Raw genomic sequence first — 21,960 nt, 5'->3', positions numbered from 1 at the left:
ATCGCGGTGTGTGTCGGTCTGGGCGGTGGGGATAAACACGTGATAGACGTTGCGGGCTTTGTGATGTCGTGCACATGCGTAGTAACGACGCGCCGCATTGTCTCTGGAGTGAATGCTTGTTGTTTGTCGTTGGTTTGGGTGCAACTTCGGGTCCTGCCCTTTTTATGTGGGTAAATAGACGTTTTTCTAAAACTTATGTAACGCTTTCAGCTGTTGGAAGTAGAAGACGGGCCTGTTCGCCTTTTTCATTTAGGAAAGTTGTGATTATTAAAGAACATTGTGTCGGTTGGTTGTGGTGGTGATGGGCGCGCTGGGGTGATTCATTAGGCCCTGGTATTATTTGTGTATCCCTTTAACAGGACAGTTTATAACCGGGAGAGTGTACATTTATTGAGAAGCATAGGTAATGTATCGCTTCTGCTGGCCCAAATCCCATTTACGAATAGTTCTGCTGAAAGCAAATGATTTAAATGGTGTAGCTGTGTTCACTATAGAGAAGAAGAATTATAGAAATCAACGAGGTGACCTATACTTAAACAGGTTTCCATCGAGAGAAGGACGTATTGGCCGATATAAAAGTGAAAAAAAAAACGAGAGATCCGCAGCCCTAGAAGTATATACAACGGTGCTGTAGGAACCAAGAAAGCAGTAGATTTGGGTTTTAGTCATTTATTTTCAGATTTTTTTCTGATCTCCCGGAAAGATGCCAGAAGACTGGATGACCGTGAAGGTAGTACCATTACTTAGAAGTAATCGTGATAAACTGAGAAGCTGCAGGTCATTGAGTCAAACATCATTTGATTATTTTAGTCGTGTGTACCTAAGTACAGTGAAATGCTTTGTTTGTGAGCAGTACAGGCAGATCATAGGGTGCTTATACAGAATGAGGCATACAGGTTACACTGCACAGGAGGTGTGTGAAGCAAGATCAATATTATTTAGTGAGTCCATTCATCAGTCTATTAACAGCAGAGAAGCTGTTCTTGAACCTGTTGTATGTGTGTTCAAGCTTCTGTATCTTCTGCCTGATGAAAGTATTACTGCCTGATGAAAACGTATGAGAGTATTACTGGGCTGGGAGGGGGTCTTTGATTTTGGAAATCTTTCCACGGCAATGAGAAGTGTAAATGGGGGAGAAAGTGAGGTCTGCAGATGCTGGAGATCAGAGCTGAAAATGTGTTGTTAGAACAGCACAACAGGTTAGGCAGCATCCAGGGAACAGGGGAATCGACATTTCGGGCATAAGTCTGAAGAAGGACTTATGCCCGAAACGTCGATTCTCCTGTTCCCTGGATGCTGCCTGATGTGCTGTGCTGTTCCAGCAACACATTTTCAGCTCTGTAGATGGGGGGTTGACTTCTGTAATGTTCTGGATTATGCACACAATCTTTCTGTAGTTGAGGAAAGCTATTGGAAAAATTCTGAGGAACAACTAATCTCCTTTGGTGAGACAAAGAATAACTGAGGAAAGTCAAGATGGCTTTATGAAGGGAAGATCATTTCTTACAAATTTTTATTGAATTTGTCAAGAAGTTGACTAGGTACATAAGATGAGGGTACTGTCGTTAATGAAGTTTACTTCAGTACTTCATTTTACTTACTTCCTAAGTCTTTTGTCAAAATGTTTTGTCACAGACTGGTCAAGAAGGTAAGAGTGTATGAGATCCAGGCAATTTAGCAAATTAAGTTCACAATTTGCCTCGTGGGAGGCACGGTGGCACAGTGGTTAGCACTGCTGCCTCACAGCGCTAGAGACCCGGGTTCAATCCCCACCTCAGGCGACTGACTGTGTGGAGTTTGCACGTTCTCCCCGTGTCTGCGTGGGTTTCCTCCGGGTGCTCCGGTTTCCTCCCACAGTCCAAAGATGTGCAGGTCAGGTGAATTGGCCATGCTAAATTGCCCATAGTGTTAGGTAAGGGGTAAATGTAGGGGTATGGGTGGGTTGCGCTTCGGCAGGGCGGTGTGTAATTGTTGGGCCGAAGGGCCTGTTTCCACACTGTAAGTAATCTAATCTAATCTAAACTAAAACAATTGGCTTAGTCGGAAGCAAGCAAACATTAGTGAAAGTTTGTTTTTGTGACTGGAAACCAGAGTCCAATGGGAAACCATAAGATTTGGTGCTAGTTCCCTTGCTGCTTGTGATATGCTTCAAGGATCAATACATAAATGCAGAAGATTTGATCAGTAAACTTGCATATGACATGAAAATTAGAGGTGGGGTCCCTAGCAAAGAAGAGCCCGTTAGAGTACAGGATGATCTCTGCACGCTGGTCAGATAGGCAATCCAATGGCAATTAAAATTTAATACTGAGAAATGAGGTGATGCACTTCGGGAGGATTAACAAGGCAAAGGAGTGCATGATGAATAGTAGAGCTCTTGGAAGTACAGGCGATCAGACGGACCATGGTGTTCAAGTCCATTGGTCCTGGAAGACAACAGGATGGGAAATAAGATTGTCACGAATGCTAATAGGATACTTGCCATTTTTGTCAACACTAGGTTATGATGGAACAGTATAAAATGTAAGTTAAGCCATAGCTGGAATACTGTGTACACTTCTGGTTGATGCAATATCGAAAAGATGTGATTGCAGAGGGCATTCATGAATATGTTCCTGGCTGGAGCATTTCAGCTATGAAGAAAGACAAGATATGTTGAGGTTGTTTTCCTTAGAGCAGAGAAGGCTGAGAGGGAATGCAATTGAGGCATACAAATTATAAGGGCCTCAGGTTTGGAAAGTAGACCAAACTACACAGGAGCAAAAGTAGAACATTCAATCCATCAGGTCTGCTGTGCTGTTCAGTGAGATTATGACTGATCTCATAATCCTCAACTCTGCGTTCCTGCCTTTTCTTTATAACTTGATTCCCTCACTGATTTTTTTTAAAAAACGCTATTAATCTCGGCCTTGAATATACTGTGATGTGGAGGTGCTGGAGTTGGATTGGGGTGGGCAAAGTCAAAAATCACACAACACCAGGTTATAATCCAACAGGTTTATTTGGAAGAACAAGCTTTCGGAGCACTGTTCCTTCGACAGGTAGGTAGTGAGGCAGGATCAGGGGATACAGAATTTATAGTAAAAGATCAACTGATGCAATGTATTGAGCAAGACTAGATTGCTGTTAAGTCTTAATCACTTAAAATGGTTGCAGGTTTCGATTCGTTAATACGTAAATCTCAGAACTACTTTCAAGTCACAGTCCTGAGATAATTTAAGGTTTTATTTTTTTAAAAAAGTGACATCTCAGCTCAGACAATGCATTAACGGTGTGAGGCGAGCATCTGTCTGTATTCCAACCTTGAGTCAGACTGATTCTATTTCAAAAGTAGGAATTTATAAAAGTCACATGGACTGACTGCCTGCAGATTGTTTGCTTTTTGAATAAAATAGAATGTATCTGCAAATGCAAATTTACCCCATAGACTTGTGTGTATGCGCATGCATGTGCATGTGAATGAGAGGGGGAGTAAGAGAGTGTGTGTCGACAATAATGGTTGAATAGACACTGCAACAATCACCAAACAGGGCTGTCCCCTCCCAGGGCTGCTGAACACTTCAGCAGTCAAGGGACTTCGGCTTAAGATCTTAGAGTGACCGTCCTCCAAGGAGGACTGCGGGATATGCAACAACAGAGTCACTGAGCAGAGGTTGATAGCCAAGTTCGGTACTGGGACCTTGGGTTCGTATCACACTACAGATGACCCTCACTACCCTCTCCACTCTCTTGCACACTCACACACACACACACACACATACACATGCACACTGGCACATGATTACACTCACGAGATGCACACACCTGCACTCTGTGCACACCCTCTCATAGGTATATGCTCTGTCACACTTGTGCACACACTCTATCAAGCACGCATGTACATGCACACACTCCCTCTCTCCCTCTCACATGCACACATATCGTCTCAATCTCTCCCTCATGCACATGCACATACATATAAGTCTGTGGGATCAATTTTCTGAAATTTGTGCTTGATTGTATGTTATTTAATTTTTGAAAATACGTTTTTTTTTGCTCAGAACTCTGGTATGTTCATGAATGGAGTCACCTATGATGAGTGCTTGTTTCGCGGTTACCTAAGCATCTTTGTTGTGTAAGGCAGCCAAATGATGTAACAGCACTGTAATATTTGAATTATTTCAGAAGTGAAATAAATAAATATTCATATTGTGCCTTTTGCTACCTTGGGATGTCATAAAGTATTTTATAGTGTATTCCTGTTGTAAAGTAGGAAATGTGGCAATCAATTTGTGCACAGCACAGTCCCACCAGCGGCAGTATGATCAGAATATTTGTTTGTGATGTTGCGGATTAAATGACACTGGAGATAACTTCCCTGCATCTCCTGCAAATTCTTGGTGCGTCCTCCTGAGAGGGTAACAGGGCCACAGGTTAATGTTTGAACCTGAAGGTCACACCTACAACAGAAAATCAATCCTTCCATGCATCTCTCCATAAAATGCGTGCAAGCTAGATGTTGTTCTGGTCTAATAAATCTTAAACGTCCAACCATCTCACTTGGAAAACTGTTACTATTGTTCACGTTTTCTAGTTTGAAGGTGAGATTATTCAGTTTTTTTTTCAAGTTAGATTCCACAGGGTACTTAGTCTTCCATTTAGACAATTCAAACCCAGGCCTGCATGGAGTTTTTGATTTACTACACAGGTTGATTGGATTTGGCACGGAACTTACTATTCGTGATAGTTGACGTGGGAGAATTTCTTCTGGATTGGTTGCATTTTTGCTATTGCAACATTGCTTATTCTTGTATTATGAAATATGTGAAAATTGATTAACCCTAATTAATTGAGCATGCCTTGCATCCTTAAGAATGGTAACTGAAACCTATAAGGTTGCAACAATAATGTTAAGAAAACTATGCATGCAATGTTTGTGAAGGTTTGTAGCTCCGGTTGAGATTTAGGATGTAGGTTTGCTCGCTGAGCTGTAGGCTTGATATCCAGACGTTTCATTACCTGGCTAGGTAACATCATCAGTGGCGACTTCCAAGTGAAGCGAAGCTGTTTTCTCCTGCTTTCTATTTATATCTTTCTCCTGGATGGGGTTCCTGAGGTTTGTGGTGATGTCATTTCCTGTTCATTTTCTGAGGTGTTGATAGATGGCATCGAGCTCTGTGTTTGTTTATGGTGTTGTGGTTGGACTGTCAGGCCTCTAGGAATTCTCTGGCATGCCTTTGCTTAGCCTGTCCCAGGATAGATGTGTTTTCCCAGTCGAAATGGTGGCTTTTATTCATCCGTGTGTAGGGCTACGAGGGAGAGAGGGTTGTGTCTTTTTGTGGCTAGCTGGTGTTCATGTATCCTGGTGGCTAACTTTCTTTCTGTTTGTCCTACGTAGTGTTTGTGGCAGCCCTTGCATGGAATTTTGTAGATGACGTTGGTTTTTGTCCATGGGTTGTACTGGGTCTTTTAAGTTTGTTAGTTTTTGTTTGAGTGTGTTGGTGGGTTTGTGTGCTACTAGAATTCCGAGGGGTCTTAGTAGTTTGGCTGTCATTTCTGAAACTTCTTTGATGTATGGTAAGGTGGTTAGGGTTTCTGGCTGTTTGGTCTGCTTGTCGTGGTTTGATCTTGAGGAATCGGCGCACTGTGTTTTTTGAGTATCCGTTCTTCTTGAATACGTTGTATAGGTGGTTCTCCTCTGTTTTGCGTAGTTCGTCTGTGCTGCAGTGTGGTGGCTCGTTGGAATAGTGTTCTGATACAGCTTTGTTTGTGTGTGTTACATAGGACAAACAGGAAGAAAGTTAGCCACCAGGATACACGAACAACAGCTAGCCACAAAAAGACACGACCCTCTCTCCCTTGTAGCCCTACACATGGATGAAAAAAGCCATCATTTCGATTGGGACAACACATCTATCTTGGGACAGGCTAAGCAAAGGCATGCCAGAGAATTCCTAGAGGCCTGGCACTCCAACCACAATGCCATAAACAAACACGTAGATCTAGGTGCCATCTATCAACCCCTCAGAAAACGAACAGGAATTGACATCATCACGAACCCCATCCAGGAGAAAGATATAAATAGAAAACAGGAGACAACAGCTTCGGCTCACTTAGAGGTTGCCACTGATGATGTTACCTAGCCAGGTAATGAAACATCTGGATATCAAACCTACAGCTCAGCGAGCAAACCTACACCCTAAAACTATGCATCTTTCCTGCAGGATAGAATTCTCTTAATTTTTGTTATGTGCATCTTTCCTTCCTTCCACCCTATACTAATTTCTTGGGTCACATGCCAGGAAATTGTGGAGATTGCTATTACACCTTCTGTTGGTACAATAGGAAATTCTACCAGATTGCATTTTCTGTACCACACTGTTATGATCCCAGCTGATAATACTGGATAGTATTAGTCACAATGTGATCCTGTACACAATAAAACTTTGCTTGATAGTTCAGGTATTTAATTTTTGTAGTTGATTATCATAATTGTATTAAAATAGCAATAGGAAAGGATAGACCAGATCTAAAAATTCAAGTTCTAAATTGGAGAAAGGCCAATTTTGACAGTATGAGGCAACAATTTTCAAAAGATAATAAGGGGCAGCTTTGCGCAGGTGAAATGACAGCTGAAAATGCAATCACTAGAGTCTAGCGATAGTAGGTTCCTGTTAGGGTGAAGGGCAAAGCTGGAGCTGTAGAGAATGTTGGATGACCAGAGAAGTTGACGTTTTGGTCAAGATTAAGAAATAAGCTTATGTATAGACAGCAGGGATCGAGTGAATCCTGAGAAATGTATAAAGTCAGTAGGAATATACTTGAGGTAAATCAGGAGGGCAAATAGAGTTAAGGAGAATCCAAAGAGATTCTAAAAATACATTAACAACAGAATAGTAATTAGGAAGAGAATAGGGCCCCTTAAAAATCAGCAACGCTGCCTGTGTGGAACCACAGGAGATGTGGGAGATACTAAATGAGTATTTTGCATCAGTGTTTGCTGTGGAGAAGGATATGGAAACGAGAGAACTTCAGAAAATAAATAGCAGCATCTTCAAAAATTTCCATATTACAGAGAAGGAACTGCTGGATGTCTTGAAACATATAAAAGTGGATCAGTCCCCAGGACCTGATCAAGTGTACCCTAGAACTCTGTGGCAAGCTGGGGAAGTGATTGCAGGGCTCCTTACTGAGAGATTTGTATCATTGACAGCTGCAGGTGAGGTGCAGGAAGACTGAATGTTGGCTAACATAGTGTCATTGTTTAAGAAAGGGGGTAAGGAAAAGCCAGAAAACTGTAGATTGGGGAGCCTGACATCAGTGATGGGTAAACTGTTGGAGGGGACCTTGAGGGACAGGATTTATATGTATTTGGAAAAGCAAGGCCTGATTAGGAATAGTCAACTTGGCTTTGTGCATTGGAAATCATGTCTCACTAACTTGATTGAGTTTTTTGAAGAAGTAACAAAGAGGGTTGAGGGAAGAGTGGTGGGACAAGATCTGTATGGACTTCAGTAAAGCGTTCGACAAGGTTCCTCATGGTAGACTGGTTAGCAAGGTTAAATCACATGGAATGTGAAGAGAACTAGCCATTTGGATACAGAACTGGGTCCAAGGTAGGAGACTGAGTGTGGTTGCGGCAGGTTGCTTGTAAGACTGGAGGCCTGTCACCAGCACTGTGACAGGTCCTTTTATTGGTCAGTGCATTGAGTATAGGAGTTGAGAGATCATGTATTGCAGCTGTACAGGGCATTAGTAAGGGCACCTTTTGGAATACTGCATTAAGTTCTGGACTCCCTGCTGTAGGAACGATGTTATGAAACTTGAAAGGTTCAGAGAAGATTTGCATGGATGTTGCTAGGGTTGGAGGGGTTGAGTTATTGGTAGAGGCTGAATAGGCTGGCGTTATTTTCCTTGAAGCGTTGATGACTAAGGGGTGACCTTGTGGAAGCTTATAAAATCATGAGGGGTATGGACAGAATGAACAGCCAAGATCTTTTCCTTGGGTAAGGGACTCCAAAACTAGATGGCATAGGTTTAGATAAGAGGGGAAAGATTTAAGGGGCAACTTCATGGAGAGAGTGGTGCATTATGGAATGAGATGTCAGAGGATATGGAGGAGGCTGGTACAATTGCAGCATTTAAAAGGCATCTGTATGGGTATAGGAATAGAAAGGTTTAGAGGGATATGCGCCAAATGCTGGCAAATAGGACAAGATTAATTTAGAATGTGTAGTCAGCTTGGACAAGTTGGACCGTAGGATCTGTGTCTGTGCTGTACAGCTCCATGACTCTTAAGTCCCACCTTGTGCAGAGGGATGTCATAATATGTCTGAACATGTTGATTTTAAAAATATCTAGAGGTGTGGTGAAATGGTTGTGTCCTTCTGCCTGGTTCAGAAGGTCTGGGTTCAAGTCCCACTTATCCAGATGTGTTAATTAAAAAGAACTGTAAAGAGAAAGGGTGGATGAGTTTAATGCTGATCCCTTAAAGAATGGTGCTGATTATTATTTGTATTTTTATCCGTCTTTACAGGATGAGGATAACCTGGTTGAAATGAGGATAGTTAGAAAAATAATGAAATAAGTAGGTGAGGGACTTGCACAATCTTATGATTATTCTAGAATTATAGAGTCATAGAGATGTATAGCACGGAAACAGGCACTTCAGTCCAACCTGTCCATGCCAACCACATATCCCAACCCAATCTAGTCCCACTTGCCAGCATCTGGCCCATATCCCTCCAAACCATTCCTATTCATTTACCCATCCAGATGCCTTTTAAATGTTGCAATTGTACTAGCCTCCACCACTTCCTCTAGCAGCCCACTCCATACACGTACCACCCTCTGCGTGAAAAAGGTTGCCCCTTTTATCTCTTTTATATCTTTCCTCTCTCACCCTAAACCTATGCCCTCTAGTTCTGGACTCCCCCACCCCAGGGAAAAGACGTTGTCTATTTGTTCTATCCATGCTCTTCATGATTTTATAAACTTTTATAAGGTCACCCCTCAGCCTCCAACACTCCAGGTAAAACAGCCCTCGCCTGTTCAACCTTTCCCCATAGCTCAAATCCTTGAACCCTGGCAACATATTTGTAAATGTTTTCTGAACCCTTTCAAGTTTCACAACATCTTTCTTCTAGGAAGGAGACCAGAATTTTCAGAAAACACAAAGTGGCCATATAGTTGATAGTGAAGAGGATGGCTGTCAACCGCAGAATATCATCAATGGTATAAAGACAATTTTAAAATTTATTTTTCTGTATTTTTAATTGTGGTCTGAAATGGAAAATTGTTTCTTAAATAAAGAAACATTGCTGAAAGATTACTGCATGGGAAAGTGTGAGGTCATGTACTTTGGTAGAAAGAATAGAGGCATGGACTATTTTCTGGAATCCTCGTCCAGGTTTCTCTTAAGGTAAAGTTGCAGGTTGAGTCGGTAGTTCGAAAGGCAAATACAGTGCTGTCATTCATCTTGAGAGGGCTAGAATATAAAAGCAGGGATATACTTCTAAGGCTTTATAAGGTTCTGGTCAGACCACATTGAGAGTATTGTGAGCAATTTGGGCCACATACCTCAGGAAGGATGTATTGGCCCTTGAGCACATCCAGAGGAGGTTCATGAGAATGATCCCAGCAGTGAAAGGCTTACAGAAGACGAACGTTTGACACTGGGACTATATTCGATGAAATTTAGAAGGATGAAGGCGTATCTATATATGAAACTTTCAGAATACTGAATGACCTGGACAGAGTGGACGTTGGGAAGATGTTTCCATTGGCGGGAGAGACGAGGACCCGAGGGCACAGCCTTAGAGAAAAGGGAAGACCTTTTTAGAACAGATCAGGAGTGATGTCTTTAGCCAGAGAATGGTGAATCTGTGGAAATCATTGCCACTGAAGTCTGTGGAGGCCAGGTCATTGAGTATACTTAAAACAAAGGTAGACAAGATCTTGGATGCCAAAAGGGATCAAAGGTTACGGGGTCAAAGCGGAAAAATGTGGTTGAAAAACCCATCAGCCAGGATTAAATGGTGGAGCAGATTCAATGGGCCGAATGGCTTAACTTGTGCTCCTATGTCTTGTGGTCTTATTACCACAGCTTTGAATGATGGTATAATGGGCCAGAGCAGACCCCCGAACAAAATTTAGAAAGGTAGCCTGTACCATAACTTTTTTTCTTATTTTAATAGTAGATGTGAAGTGCATGCTGCAGATGTAATGCAACTGGTCAAACCACTCAACATTAAGCAAAACACAATGTATTTGAACACTAACATTTAAAATACAAACAAAAGGAGGACCTATTTCAAGTAACTTAATTATTGGAAAACCTAACTGTATAATAGGTACAGTACCTATTACAGAACCCATTGTTCCAATATCATAACATCCCATAAAGATACCCTTGGCAAAAAGGTAAATTGAGACAAAAGTTCTTTCTTTCAGTTTTCCAATCCAGGAGGGAACAGCATCAAGAGATTTCAAAGAATGTAGCAGCGAGGAATCATTTTACTGAAGCTCCAATTCTTCTGGGACCCAAACAGCTTCTGACTGCTACAGCTAAAAAAAAACGAGAAAACCCGATCTGAGGAAAACTGGCCACTTCCCTTCCATTGTTACAATTGTTTTAAGGTGGCCTCAGATTTTGGATTTAGGCTATTTCTGTAGCCACTTTGGCACCTCCCTTCAAAGAAAACCCAGAATAAAATAACCTTTTTAAAATGACCACATTTTCACACTAGTAACCTGACATTCATAAATGCCATTAACACAGTCTCAAGCAGTTGTTGAAGCGTGGTTTACTGATGAGTTGCAGACAAGGGGAAGTTGAGATTCAGCTGGTAACAAGTAGCTGATTGATCTGTTGGCGATTGACTGGTTATTGATGGGAAAGGCTTTTTGCCTGTCAGCATCAATGTGATTGGTTCTCGGATATCTGAACAGCTTGGAGTTATGAACAGGATAGTTTGAAGGCAACAGACTTTGACTAATTAGGAGATCTCGCTGTTTGTTCTCTGTGGTAAAACCCACTTCAAGCCTGGAAAAAAAATTGTTTATATTTCCTTCAGTTGGTGTATGCTGTGACTTTTTAATTTAAAAAGTCAGACCTTTTTCTAAGTGTGAACCAGTCACCCTATGTCTCATGGAAACCATGGAAGTATCCAGAAAAGGAAGACGAAATAACAGCGTTCTGATCAGCACAAGGACCATCTGAACTGCTTTCCCAATTTCACCATATGCCCATGTCTTTTTTTTTGTCTGTGTATTGTAAGGGGCCATTTGTGACAAGATCAGAGTTATAACTAGTAGAGTTTTAAACCAATGGTTCATTATTGTTTTTCTTTAGCGAGAATGCATTTATGTGTAATGAATAGTAACTCTTGTTAAGTACTGAAATTTGATACGTGCTATCTGTCACCCTGGGCCAGAAAGATCGGTACATTGCATAATTTTAAGTATCTTCAATAGTTATGACAAACCTGAGAATATCAGTTTGATTTCTAGAGTGTTACCCCATTGATGGTTCATTTGAGTTGGCAAAAATTGGCAAATGGAATTCATTATGAAAAATTGTGAGACTGTGTTTGTTTGGGAAGGGAAAACAAAGAAGAGAATACACATTAAGTCAGAGGATATGAAGAGACCTTGTTCATAGTGTTTATGTCCATAGGTCCCTGAAGGTGACTGAACAGGTCGATTAAGATAGTAAAGAAGGCATATGAGATGGCTTCCTTAATTGGGTGAGTTATTGAATACAAAAACAGAATCTAATGCTGGCACTATCTAAGATGTTGGTTAGGCCATAGATTGAGTTTTATTTACTTTTCTTGTCACAATATTAAGGGAAGGACATAATTGTTCTGGAGAAAAAACAGGGGAAATTTGGAAAAAATGTTATCAGGGATTGAAAACTACAGCTGTGAGGAAAGATAGGATGGTCTGGGGTTGTCTTCCCTTAGAACTGTGAGAAGTAATTTAATTGAGATATATAAATAATGAGGGATTTTGGATAAGACTGAACAGTGCAAACCAATTTACCCAAATGGAAAGATCAGTTACCTGGGGCCACAGACTTAAGGTGTTTGGTAGGAGGATTAGAAATCTTAGGAAGAAAAATATTTTCACGCAAATTTGGTGAATGTCTGAAATTCGCTATCTGGTTCAGTACTTGAAATAGAAACATTCAATTTATTTCACAGGAACCTGGATCTGTACCTGCACAGCCTTAATCTCCAAGACTATGGACCAGGAGCTGGAAAGTGGATTAGAATAGAATGGGCAGTCAGTCAGTGCAGACACAATTAAAATTTTCTTCCATCTTCAATGTGACCCCACCCTTTAAAAAAGGATGAAGGGAGAAAACCAACTGTTCCACACCAGTTAGTATCTCACCAGTAGGGAAAATGTTAGTGTTATGAAGGATGTGATAACAGGACACTTAAAAATTACTCGGAGTCAACATGGATTTACGAAAGGGAGATTTTGTTCTAGAAAGATTCTGGAATTTTTTCTATGTATGTCGAGTCATAGAGATGTACAGCAGGAAACAACTCTCCTATGCTGGCCAGATATCCTAACCTAATCAAGTCCTATTTGCCAGTACTTGACCCATTTCCCTTTTAACCCTTCCTATTCATATACCCATTCAGATGTCTTTTAAATGCTGCAATTGTACCAGCCTCCTCCACTTCCTCTGGCAGCTCATTCTTAACATGCACTACCCTTTGTGTGAAAAAGTTGCACCTTAGGTTCTTTTTATATCTTTCCCCTCTCACCCTAAATCTATGCTCTCTAATTCTGGAGTCTCCCATCCCAGGGAAAAGACCTCGTCTATTTATCCTATCCATGCCCCTCATGACTTTATAAACCTCTATAAGGTGACCCCTCAGCCTCCGATGCTCCAGGGAAAACAGCCCCTGTCTATTCAGCCTCTCCCTATAGCTCAAATCCTCCAACCCTGGCAACGTCCTTGTAAATCTTTTCTGAACCCTTCCAAGTATCACAACATCCTTCCAATAAGGAGGAGACCAAAATTCAACACAATATTTCAACAATGGCCTAACCAAGGTCCTGTACAGGCACAACATGACCTCCCAACTCCTCTATGCAATACTCTGACCAATAAAGGAAAGCATACCAAACGCCTTCTTCACCATTCTATCTACCTGCGACTCTACTTTCAAGGAGCTATGAACCTGAACTCATCTTTGTTCAGCAACACTCCATAGAACCTTGCCATTAAGTGTATAAGTCCTGCTAAGATTTGCTTTTCCAAAATACAGCACCTCACATTTATCTAAATTAAACTCCATTTGCCACTCCTCAGCCCATTGGCCCATTTGGTCAAGATTCTGTTGTACTCTGAGGTAACCTTTTTCGCTTCCACTACACCTCCAATTTTGGTGTCATCTGCAAACTTAGTAACTATACCTCCTATGTTGACATCCAAATCATTTATATAAATGGTGAAAAGTCATGGACCCAGCACCAAACCTTGTGGCACTCTACTGGTGACAGGCCTCTAGTCTGAAAAGCAACCCTCCACCCTCTGTCTTCTACCTTTCAGCCAGTTCTATATCCAAATGGCTAGTTCTCCTTGTATTTCATGAGATCTAACCTTGCTAACCAGTCTGCAGTGGGGAACCTTGTCGAACGCTCTACTGAAGGCCGTAGAGATCACGTCTACCACTCTGCCCTCATCAATTCGTTTTGTTACTTCTTCAGTAGACTCGATGAAGGAGAGCCAATGTGATAAATATTTTCAAAAACCTTTTGATAAAATCCCATGTAAGTGATTATTATGTAAAATTAGTGGATACACCCCTGCATAAATTGAGAATTAGTTTACAAACAGGAAACTAAATAGGAATATGTGGGCTATTTTTGGAGTTGAATGTGGTGACAAGTGTGATATCAACAGTTGGAATGAAGGAATCAAGTGTATTATTTCCAAGTTTGATGACTAAACAAAACTAGATAGGAGTGGTAAGGAGGAAGTGAAGTGGCTTCAGGGCAAATAACCAAGTTGAGTGAATAGGCAAATACATAGAAGGTACAATATAATGTGGATAAATGTGAAGTTATCCACTTCAGTAGGAAAACAGAATGGCAGTGTATTGTTAAAACTGATAGATTGGGAACTATTAATGCACAAGGCACCTGGGTTGTTGAAAGCTAGCATTCAGTGCATCAAGTCTGAGGCAGATGGTATGTTAGTCTTCATTTTAAGAGGGTTTGTGTACAGGAGAAAGGAAGTCTTACTGGAGATCTACAGTGCCTTGGTGTGACCATCCTAACTTGACCATCTCTTTATCAAAGACATACTTGGTGAACAAGCTTTCACCAGTCTGAATGCTGAAATGGTAGCATTTTTGTCAAGAGATTTTACTGGTGGGGGGAGCAGGGTGTTCAACTCAAGAGGTCATGTTATGAGGATATGCAGTAGGGCATTTTGGACTGCAATGAGAAATTTCTTCCTCAAATGGTATGGAAGTAAAGTCACTGTTTTTAAGAAAGATATAGATATTTTAGAAACAAAAGATGTAGAGAGAGCAGGAATATGGCATTGAGATATTGGATGCACCATGATCCTTTTGAATGGCAGTATGGGCTTGATGGCCTAATCTTATTCTGTTTCTCTTGGCTGTCTTGATGGTAATACATGTCTATAGCCAGAACCTCATCCATCCAATATGACACCAAGGTTGCCATGGTCTGATTGTATAATTGCTTTAGGAGAGTCTGGGAGTCGGTAGCTAAAACAGAGAGAGTTTTCAGTCCTCTCTTACATGACATCAATCTTATGAATACTTAATTGAAGGATATTTCTGCTTATTTAGAACAGGTATTTGTTAAGAGGCCTTATAACTTAGTTATTGAGGTGATATTGACGTAGAATGTGAGAGTTGTCAGCATATCTGTGAGAATTAACAGTCTGCTTTTCGATTAACCTGACCAAGAAACAACATGCATATGACTAATCGGAGAAGCCAAGGGTAAAACCAAGCTAAAGTAACCAGCAATACTTGACCGCTTGCTCATTGTCCTCTCTGAACTTTATTGTGGGCTGTCAAAAATAGTTGCTGAAGGCAAAAGAAGTGTTCACTTGTATGTTGAACATAAATGTACATTTACTCCAGTGATTTGAGCTTTTGTTCATTTGAAAAAGAGATGCAAAGTTTGATTGTCTACATCTATTTCAAAAATTCTGGTGAGTGGATTGTTCCCTTTGAGAACTACGCAGATTACTTAAGTGATATATTTTAATAACTACAAGAAAATTAATTTATACCATACCTAATTCGTATGGTATAAATGTGCAGGTGATGAAATGAAAGATCAGATCTTCTGGAGCATATAGGTGAAGCATGATATAAGATGGATATCTCATTGCAATTGTCATCTATTCACCTTGCCAATTCTAGAGTATCATGCTACGTTTACGATGTAAAGCAAAGAATGGAACTCATTTGATGCAAGGACTGACTTCAGTATCTAATGTCCAAGAGTTAAAAGATAAAGTGGAAGAGCTAACTGGAATTCCAAGTGCACTGCAAAAAATCATGGTGGGATTTCCTCCATCCAGTCTAGATCTTCGGAATGGAGAACTGCCTCTCAAAGATTGTCCTATCAAATCTGGTAAGTCTGTTGAAGATAAAGTATAGAGAGGTAGATTGAAAAATCAGGATTGGTTAAAGTCGTTAACCTGAATTCTTACGCCCCTATAGTGCTACTCCTTCAGGTAACTGATCTGAAAGCTAGTCCTTCCAAATAAACCTGTTGGACTGTAACCTGGTGTTGTGATTTTTAACAGTTCAAAATATAAACGCACTTCTAATGTTTATGAAATTAGATTCTAAATTCCTTTGCTTTCACTTTTGCGTCTCTTTGTTTGGGACATTGAACAACTGTGAGACCAGGTTTGACTGCTTTAATATTGATTAGCTGAATTTGCACTATACTATTAAGGATCAGGGAGATATTTCATAAAGTATTGACTTCAACTAAGAATTGTTCTAATTCAGTTCTCAAAATGCAGGTAAAATTGGCATGTTCAATTTGGAAGGAAATGCACAATCTTTTCTCCCTTTGGCTTTTTCTTAACAGTTTTGCTGTATTGTGATTACATGGCAGTGAACTGGTTTAAATGTGTGCAGATTGAACAGTCCAACAGCTTCATACTATTCCTTATATAATGCCTTATGCAATCGCATCAGCTGCAGCAAATACAATATGAAGGTTCACAACTCCTTGAAAATGAGATGTATGCCATGATGATCCAAATTTTTATTTGATAAGAAAGATATTAATTGGATAACCAAATGTTGATCTGGCTTTTTTTTTTGTAAAGCTGTATTGTTCATACAAAGTGTATGTAAGCATAATTTGATCATTACAGGGGTCCTCACTTTTTGAACATCTGACTTATGACCACCATCCCAAATAGGGATGAAATTTTAAAGACCTGACATGCAAATATTTCCTGTACTTCCAAATGGTTATTTTATATCATCCTGTATTGTGTTCTGATTTGTGTATAAATCGACTCACGACCCAGGAACTGCCTGTATTGATAGTCATTTTTTTTCTGCTCTGTAGCTGGCTTGCCCTGACACCCAAAGATTTTTGCCTGTTTTGGTCAGACCATCCTGCAGAAAAATCAGAAGACAAACTATTTCATTAAAATATAATCACTGGAAAAAGTTAATATCACGGTTATAAATCATGGCTCAACTGGGGATGCTTGCTATCCTTAGGTTACAATTTCATTTTCCATTGCCTGGAACTTACAAGACTCTACAAAGAATCATCCTGAAAATTATCCGAAATGTAAATAATACCAAGATCTTGCGATATTGTCAAATTGCTTTTGCATTTTGATATTTACAGCCATTATTTGGAATTATTTCCTGTCCAATGATCCACCAATTTGGGAAATCTCATATAATGCCCGTGGAGACAAAGCAAAACTGTTTTGTTATACCAATGTCTTACTATTGCACCAAATTCTAGTGAGTAACAACCCAAGCAGGTTAATGTTCTTCTGAGAAATTTTCAATCATAGTGCAATTTTTTTCTTTACAGGTACAGAACACAACTTGCAATCTCCAGAAAGACTTTGTTTGCTAGTTACTGATCCAAAAAATAACTTAAAATTATATTTTCCAGAATTTTGGATATTTTTTTGTATCTGTTTCTTACTGTTATGATATTTCACAATGAAAGGATAAATTTCATTCAATTGTCCATTAAGTAAGTAATTTTAATTTCTGTTGTCTGATTGTTATCGCTATTGATGATTACCCTCAACAAAAATGCAATGCTTATTTATCTACAATCTCAAATTCTAGAAATATGTGGAGTGGTGAAATCTAGACTGTCTACTCTGACTTTCAGCTCACCCATCCCCCATATTCCTTTTCTAATGACACTGAAACAAGCTATGGTATAGTTTTGTAAGTGCTCCTACTAGCTGATTCATTCCCAAGTGATATGATTACATTGTCTGTGAATTCAAGAAGTGAAAACTGAAGGGCATAATAAATGTCCTTCTTCATATTGATAGACACCCGTTTCCATTTGCAAATCTGTGGTGAAGATCAAGGATCACTTGTTCCTTCTCTCTTTATTTTCTAATCAACGTGTTCAGAATATTTTTACACATCTCTGGAGCAGATGGGATTTGAACCTAGGCCTTCTGGTCCAGAGGTGGTGACACTACTGTTGTGTCACAAGAATACCTATTTGTCCCTTCTCTACCTTGTGTTGCTAAGCTGAGATGTAGTCACAATTGTAGCAATCCCAGAAGAGACGGACAGTCTCAGCCTAGGTCAGGGATCTACCTTGAAACTTTGGTTTGTACACAACAGTACCACTCTGAGGCGTACATTTTTTTTGAACTGGTTCTTTTGGAGGAAATCATTATTAGTAATTTGAAAAAGTTGACTCCACAAGGGTTGCATAACTAACCTTTACTTGATTGAATGTTTTCATTTTTTATAATTGATTCATTCAAGGTGGATCAGGCCAAACATTATTTTGCACTAGCAAAATTAAAATAAACCAGCAACTAAAGAAACTCAACCTCAAGTCCATCCATGTGCAAATAAAAAAGAAAACTGCACAAATTGAATAATTCTAAATTTTCCAAAATGTAGCAGCACAAGCTTGTGTAAATAATAACTTGGGTAACTGCTGTTAGACAACTGGTTTAAATTCATACTTAATTATTTACTTGGGTTAAGGCATGACTTTGTGTTTGGCAACCATGTTTAGGATGTAGGCTGAATGCAGACATAGAAGGAAATCTAGGAAACAGGCAAACTCTGCTGGTTGGGGGTCAGTCAACTAGAGTCATGGTGTACATAAGTATACGTGAGTTGTTTAATACCATTCATCTCTTTTAGTAATTGTTTCTTTGTGTGGAGACTAGTTGAAGTTGATGGGGAAAAATGTCATGATGTAGAATGTGATTAGTGTAATAGAGAGTGTGATCAATTGTGAAAGATTTCATGTAAAACAATATCCTGTACGAGATAAAAGTGAGAAGAGTAAAGAAGACATGATGAACATGTTTAATATATTACAATGCTTGCATTAAGACTCAATGCAATGTTTATCTGGAGAGCTAGAGGCATTGTATAATAAAGTCACTATAATCCTACCAAACCATACGGCTGCTCTCCCATTAAAGGGAGATTGTTTGGGTTAACTCAGTGGCTAGATAGCCAGTTTGTGATGCAGTGTGATTACACAATATACAACTAGTGACATATCTCTCTAAGCCTGCAAAGATTTATTAGTGAAGGTTCATTGTTCAGACTATAAAACCTTTGCAAAAGAACTACAATCAAATGAACATGCAGGCCCCTGAAAACCTTTTCTGCACACTAGAAATAGCTTTGTTCTTTCACGCTAGATTTAAATGTAATCCAAATGTTTATTGGGGAATGTGAACTTTGAAGCACGATAACAAGTAATGTGTGTAAATATCAACTGTATATGAAACTGTAAGATAAAATGGGCTGTGTGAACCAAGCTAAATATCCTAATTTTCAGCATAATAGCAGTGATTATTTTTCAAAAGACAATATTTCTTAGTTGTAAAACACTTTCCGGCAACTTTTGGTTATGCATAAAACCTTTTATAATGCACATTCATTGTCCAATAATGAGTGACAAAAATTTATTTCAAAACTTACTTTAAACATTTTCAATTTCTGTAAATTATTAGTATTAAGCTGGTTATTATGGCATCACTAAAATAAGATTGCGTTAAATGTATCATTATACTTTTCTGCAGGAGATACTTTGATTGTGGAAGAAGAAAGGGATACTTTGAAGATCAAAGTCTCAGTGTCGAACTTTAGTGCTAAAAGTTCAGATAAAGATACTTTCCCACATCTGATACGGCATGTTGTCCCTGCAGATAATTCATGTCTCTTCACAAGCATCCACTATGTGGTAGAAGGAGGTGTTTGTGAGCCATCCTGTGCTCCAGAAATGCGAAATTTGATAGCACAGATTGTGGCAAGTGACCCTGATTCCTACACTGAAGCTGTACTAGGAAAATCTAATGGGGATTACTGCAACTGGATTCGACAAGAAGACACTTGGGGAGGAGCCATTGAAATCTCTCTCTTATCCAAGTTTTACCAATGTGAAATATGTGTTGTGGACACACAAACTGTGCGAATAGACCGGTTTGGAGAGGACGTAGGTTACAGAAAACGTGTCCTCCTGATTTATGATGGAATCCATTATGACCCATTAGAACGACAATTTGAAGATCCTGAAACACCCCCACAAACCATCTTCTCCACAGCAGATGATGTTGTGCTGGCCCAAGCCCTGGAGTTGGCAGATGAAGCGAGAAGGAAACGACAATTTACTGACCTTAATAGATTCACTTTGCGATGTGTTGTCTGCCAAAAGGGACTGGTGGGTCAGGTAGAGGCTCGAGACCATGCCAAAGAGACTGGGCACACCAACTTTGGGGAGATATGACAATCAAAATACTGTTACCTACCTCATATTCCTAAAATGTACTGGGATAATTTAATCCCTAGGAATTAAATTGAATTTTAAGGAGTGTTTTTTTTTAAACCCTGGGATGATTAAACCATGAGCTGATCAAATTGTTGGTTGTTTGCAAAGGCTGGACCTCATTCTTAATTTTTCTGTTTACATAGCAGGAATTGCATTTGACTTTTTAATTATCTTATTTCATTCAAAGATAAATGTTTTGATTTCATAGCTATTGAAATTAGTTAATCCTATAGAGTATTAGGTGCCTGAAAATTACAGACATGGATAAATTTCTTTGTCTTAAATTTGGGTTGCTTTTACTTCCGCAGAGTTAAACACATCTGCAAGTGTCATATTTGCAAAATTGTTTAATGCAAGCTAAGTCAAAAAATAAGCTATAAATCTTTTTATTTTTGTGACTAGTCATTTCAGAAGACTCGAGGTTTAATGAACTGTAGTTCTATTGTTTCAAAGTATTTTTTTGTTTGGCAACCATTTTGTGATCAGCTCATGGAAGTCACAGGTACATACTTAAATAACTACATTAGACCTGGCATGTATCGACATATTCAGGGGAGTACTTTTCATATTTTTAATTAGTTGCTCTTTTGAGTTAACATTTTCTCACGCATATCCTAATTACTTGCACTCCAAGAAAAAAAAAGGAGTTTCTATGAACAGGTTGAGATTCCTCTGAACTGAAATCTGCACACTTCATATGTGAAATAGGATGTTGTATCATAGGACTTGTAATTATCCCCTCTGCTCCAGTATAACGCAACTGTGAGCTAATGATATGTTCAACACATGATTGTATTGTAAAGTCGATAGATATTACACTGTCAACCTGCTATATTTGACCTACAAATATGAATGCACAAGCAGAAAGACTATCTACTGTTAATATATATACTTAAACAAAAATTGAATTAACCTGCAAGTAGTTAAAGTAGCTGAAACTCCAAGGGGAAGAAAAAATGAATTTTTCAGTGTGATGTTTGTGAATGGCCAATTGAAAAAAGGCTAAACTGAAGGCATGTCAAAAAGCAGGGCTATGGATGTCCCAGTCCAAAGCCTTAGCGTTATTACTGAAAGAATCTAGTACAAATACCCAATGGTGCCTCAGCATACAATTCCTTGACAAGCTGCGGTTTTTAAAAAAAAGTTGACATCTGATTTGCACTTGAGCCAATCTTTTTATGTGTAAGCTGATGCATTCGCAAATGTAAGATCCTGCCTGCATCCTGTGAACAACTGACTTTTGTCTCTGCCTTAGTGAAGAAAAATTGCTTGCGTCATTGTCATTGTGGATAAATCAAGGTAATTATATTGTATTGGTTATCCCTAAACATTGACAAAGAAATGCTTTAGAAAGTAATAGTTATGTAAAGCTAACTTTTTAAAATTTGAAACAACTAAATCCTTTTATCATTACTTGATATGTATTCGCCAGAAAGAAACATATGTGTTACTCCATTTGAATGCTTGTAGATCAAATAATATTTGTGGGTTTTAGAGACTTTTTAAGTGACTTATCATGGTAGAACTTCATTTGATATGGTGATTTTAAACATTGAAACAAAATCACCAAATGCTGGAAATGCTAAGAAGGTCTGGCAATATCTGAAGAGAGATGTTTCAGGTTGATGACATTTCATCTGCACTACTTTTTGATGCTACAATTCTGCCTTAATCTGTTAAATTTGACATCATTTTTATTTCTGATGCTCATTTAACTTGGTAATTTGAGTCGAGAAAATGAACAAATTGTGATTGGTTGGGTATCAAAATGTTAATTTATACCCAACTGTCCTATCGACTATTATACAGAGAACTTCCATTAGCTATTATCGTGTTATTATTATTATACGATCTGAAAGGTATTTTATCCATTTTATTCTGTAGAGAAGAAAATAACTACATCTGTTATTAATAGCTTTGAATGGT

The 21,960-nt window shown here is 39.1% G+C and overlaps 1 protein-coding gene across 5 annotated transcripts; it reads left to right on the top strand.

The window, feature by feature from the left end:
- The first annotated feature begins 40 nt into the window (after positions 1–40).
- Positions 41–21,589, top strand: yod1 (YOD1 deubiquitinase). 5 transcript variants are annotated; one of them, XM_043716653.1, is made up of 4 exons: positions 83–170; positions 9,126–9,213; positions 15,411–15,624; positions 19,289–21,589. In XM_043716653.1, the coding sequence occupies exons 2-4, from the start codon at positions 9,184–9,186 to the stop codon at positions 19,990–19,992; spliced, it is 948 nt and encodes a 315-aa protein (XP_043572588.1). In that variant the 5' UTR covers positions 83–170; positions 9,126–9,183; the 3' UTR covers positions 19,993–21,589. The 5 variants fall into 5 exon arrangements, with proteins under 5 accessions (XP_043572586.1, XP_043572587.1, XP_043572588.1 ...); XM_043716655.1 differs by having other exon boundaries at positions 113–166; XM_043716656.1 differs by lacking the exon at positions 83–170 and adding an exon at positions 11,657–11,726.
- Positions 21,590–21,960: the final 371 nt, after the last annotated feature.

This window comes from Chiloscyllium plagiosum, chromosome 26 (genome assembly GCF_004010195.1).
Source record: "Chiloscyllium plagiosum isolate BGI_BamShark_2017 chromosome 26, ASM401019v2, whole genome shotgun sequence".
NCBI classification, from domain to species: domain Eukaryota; kingdom Metazoa; phylum Chordata; class Chondrichthyes; order Orectolobiformes; family Hemiscylliidae; genus Chiloscyllium; species Chiloscyllium plagiosum.
The sequence above is the reverse complement of the archived record's forward strand: the minus strand, read 5'-3'. Positions and strand labels throughout refer to the sequence as shown.

Excerpts from the sequence above, each read along its gene's own strand:
- yod1 (XM_043716651.1), top strand. The coding sequence starts at position 75 with ATGCGTAGTAACGACGCGCCGCATTGTCTCTGGAGTGAATGCTTGTTG. Across the intron at positions 171-15,410 it reads GTCCTGCCCTTTTTATGTGG|AGTATCATGCTACGTTTACG; the intron begins GTAAATAGACGT and ends TGCCAATTCTAG. Across the intron at positions 15,625-19,288 it reads AGATTGTCCTATCAAATCTG|GAGATACTTTGATTGTGGAA; the intron begins GTAAGTCTGTTG and ends ACTTTTCTGCAG.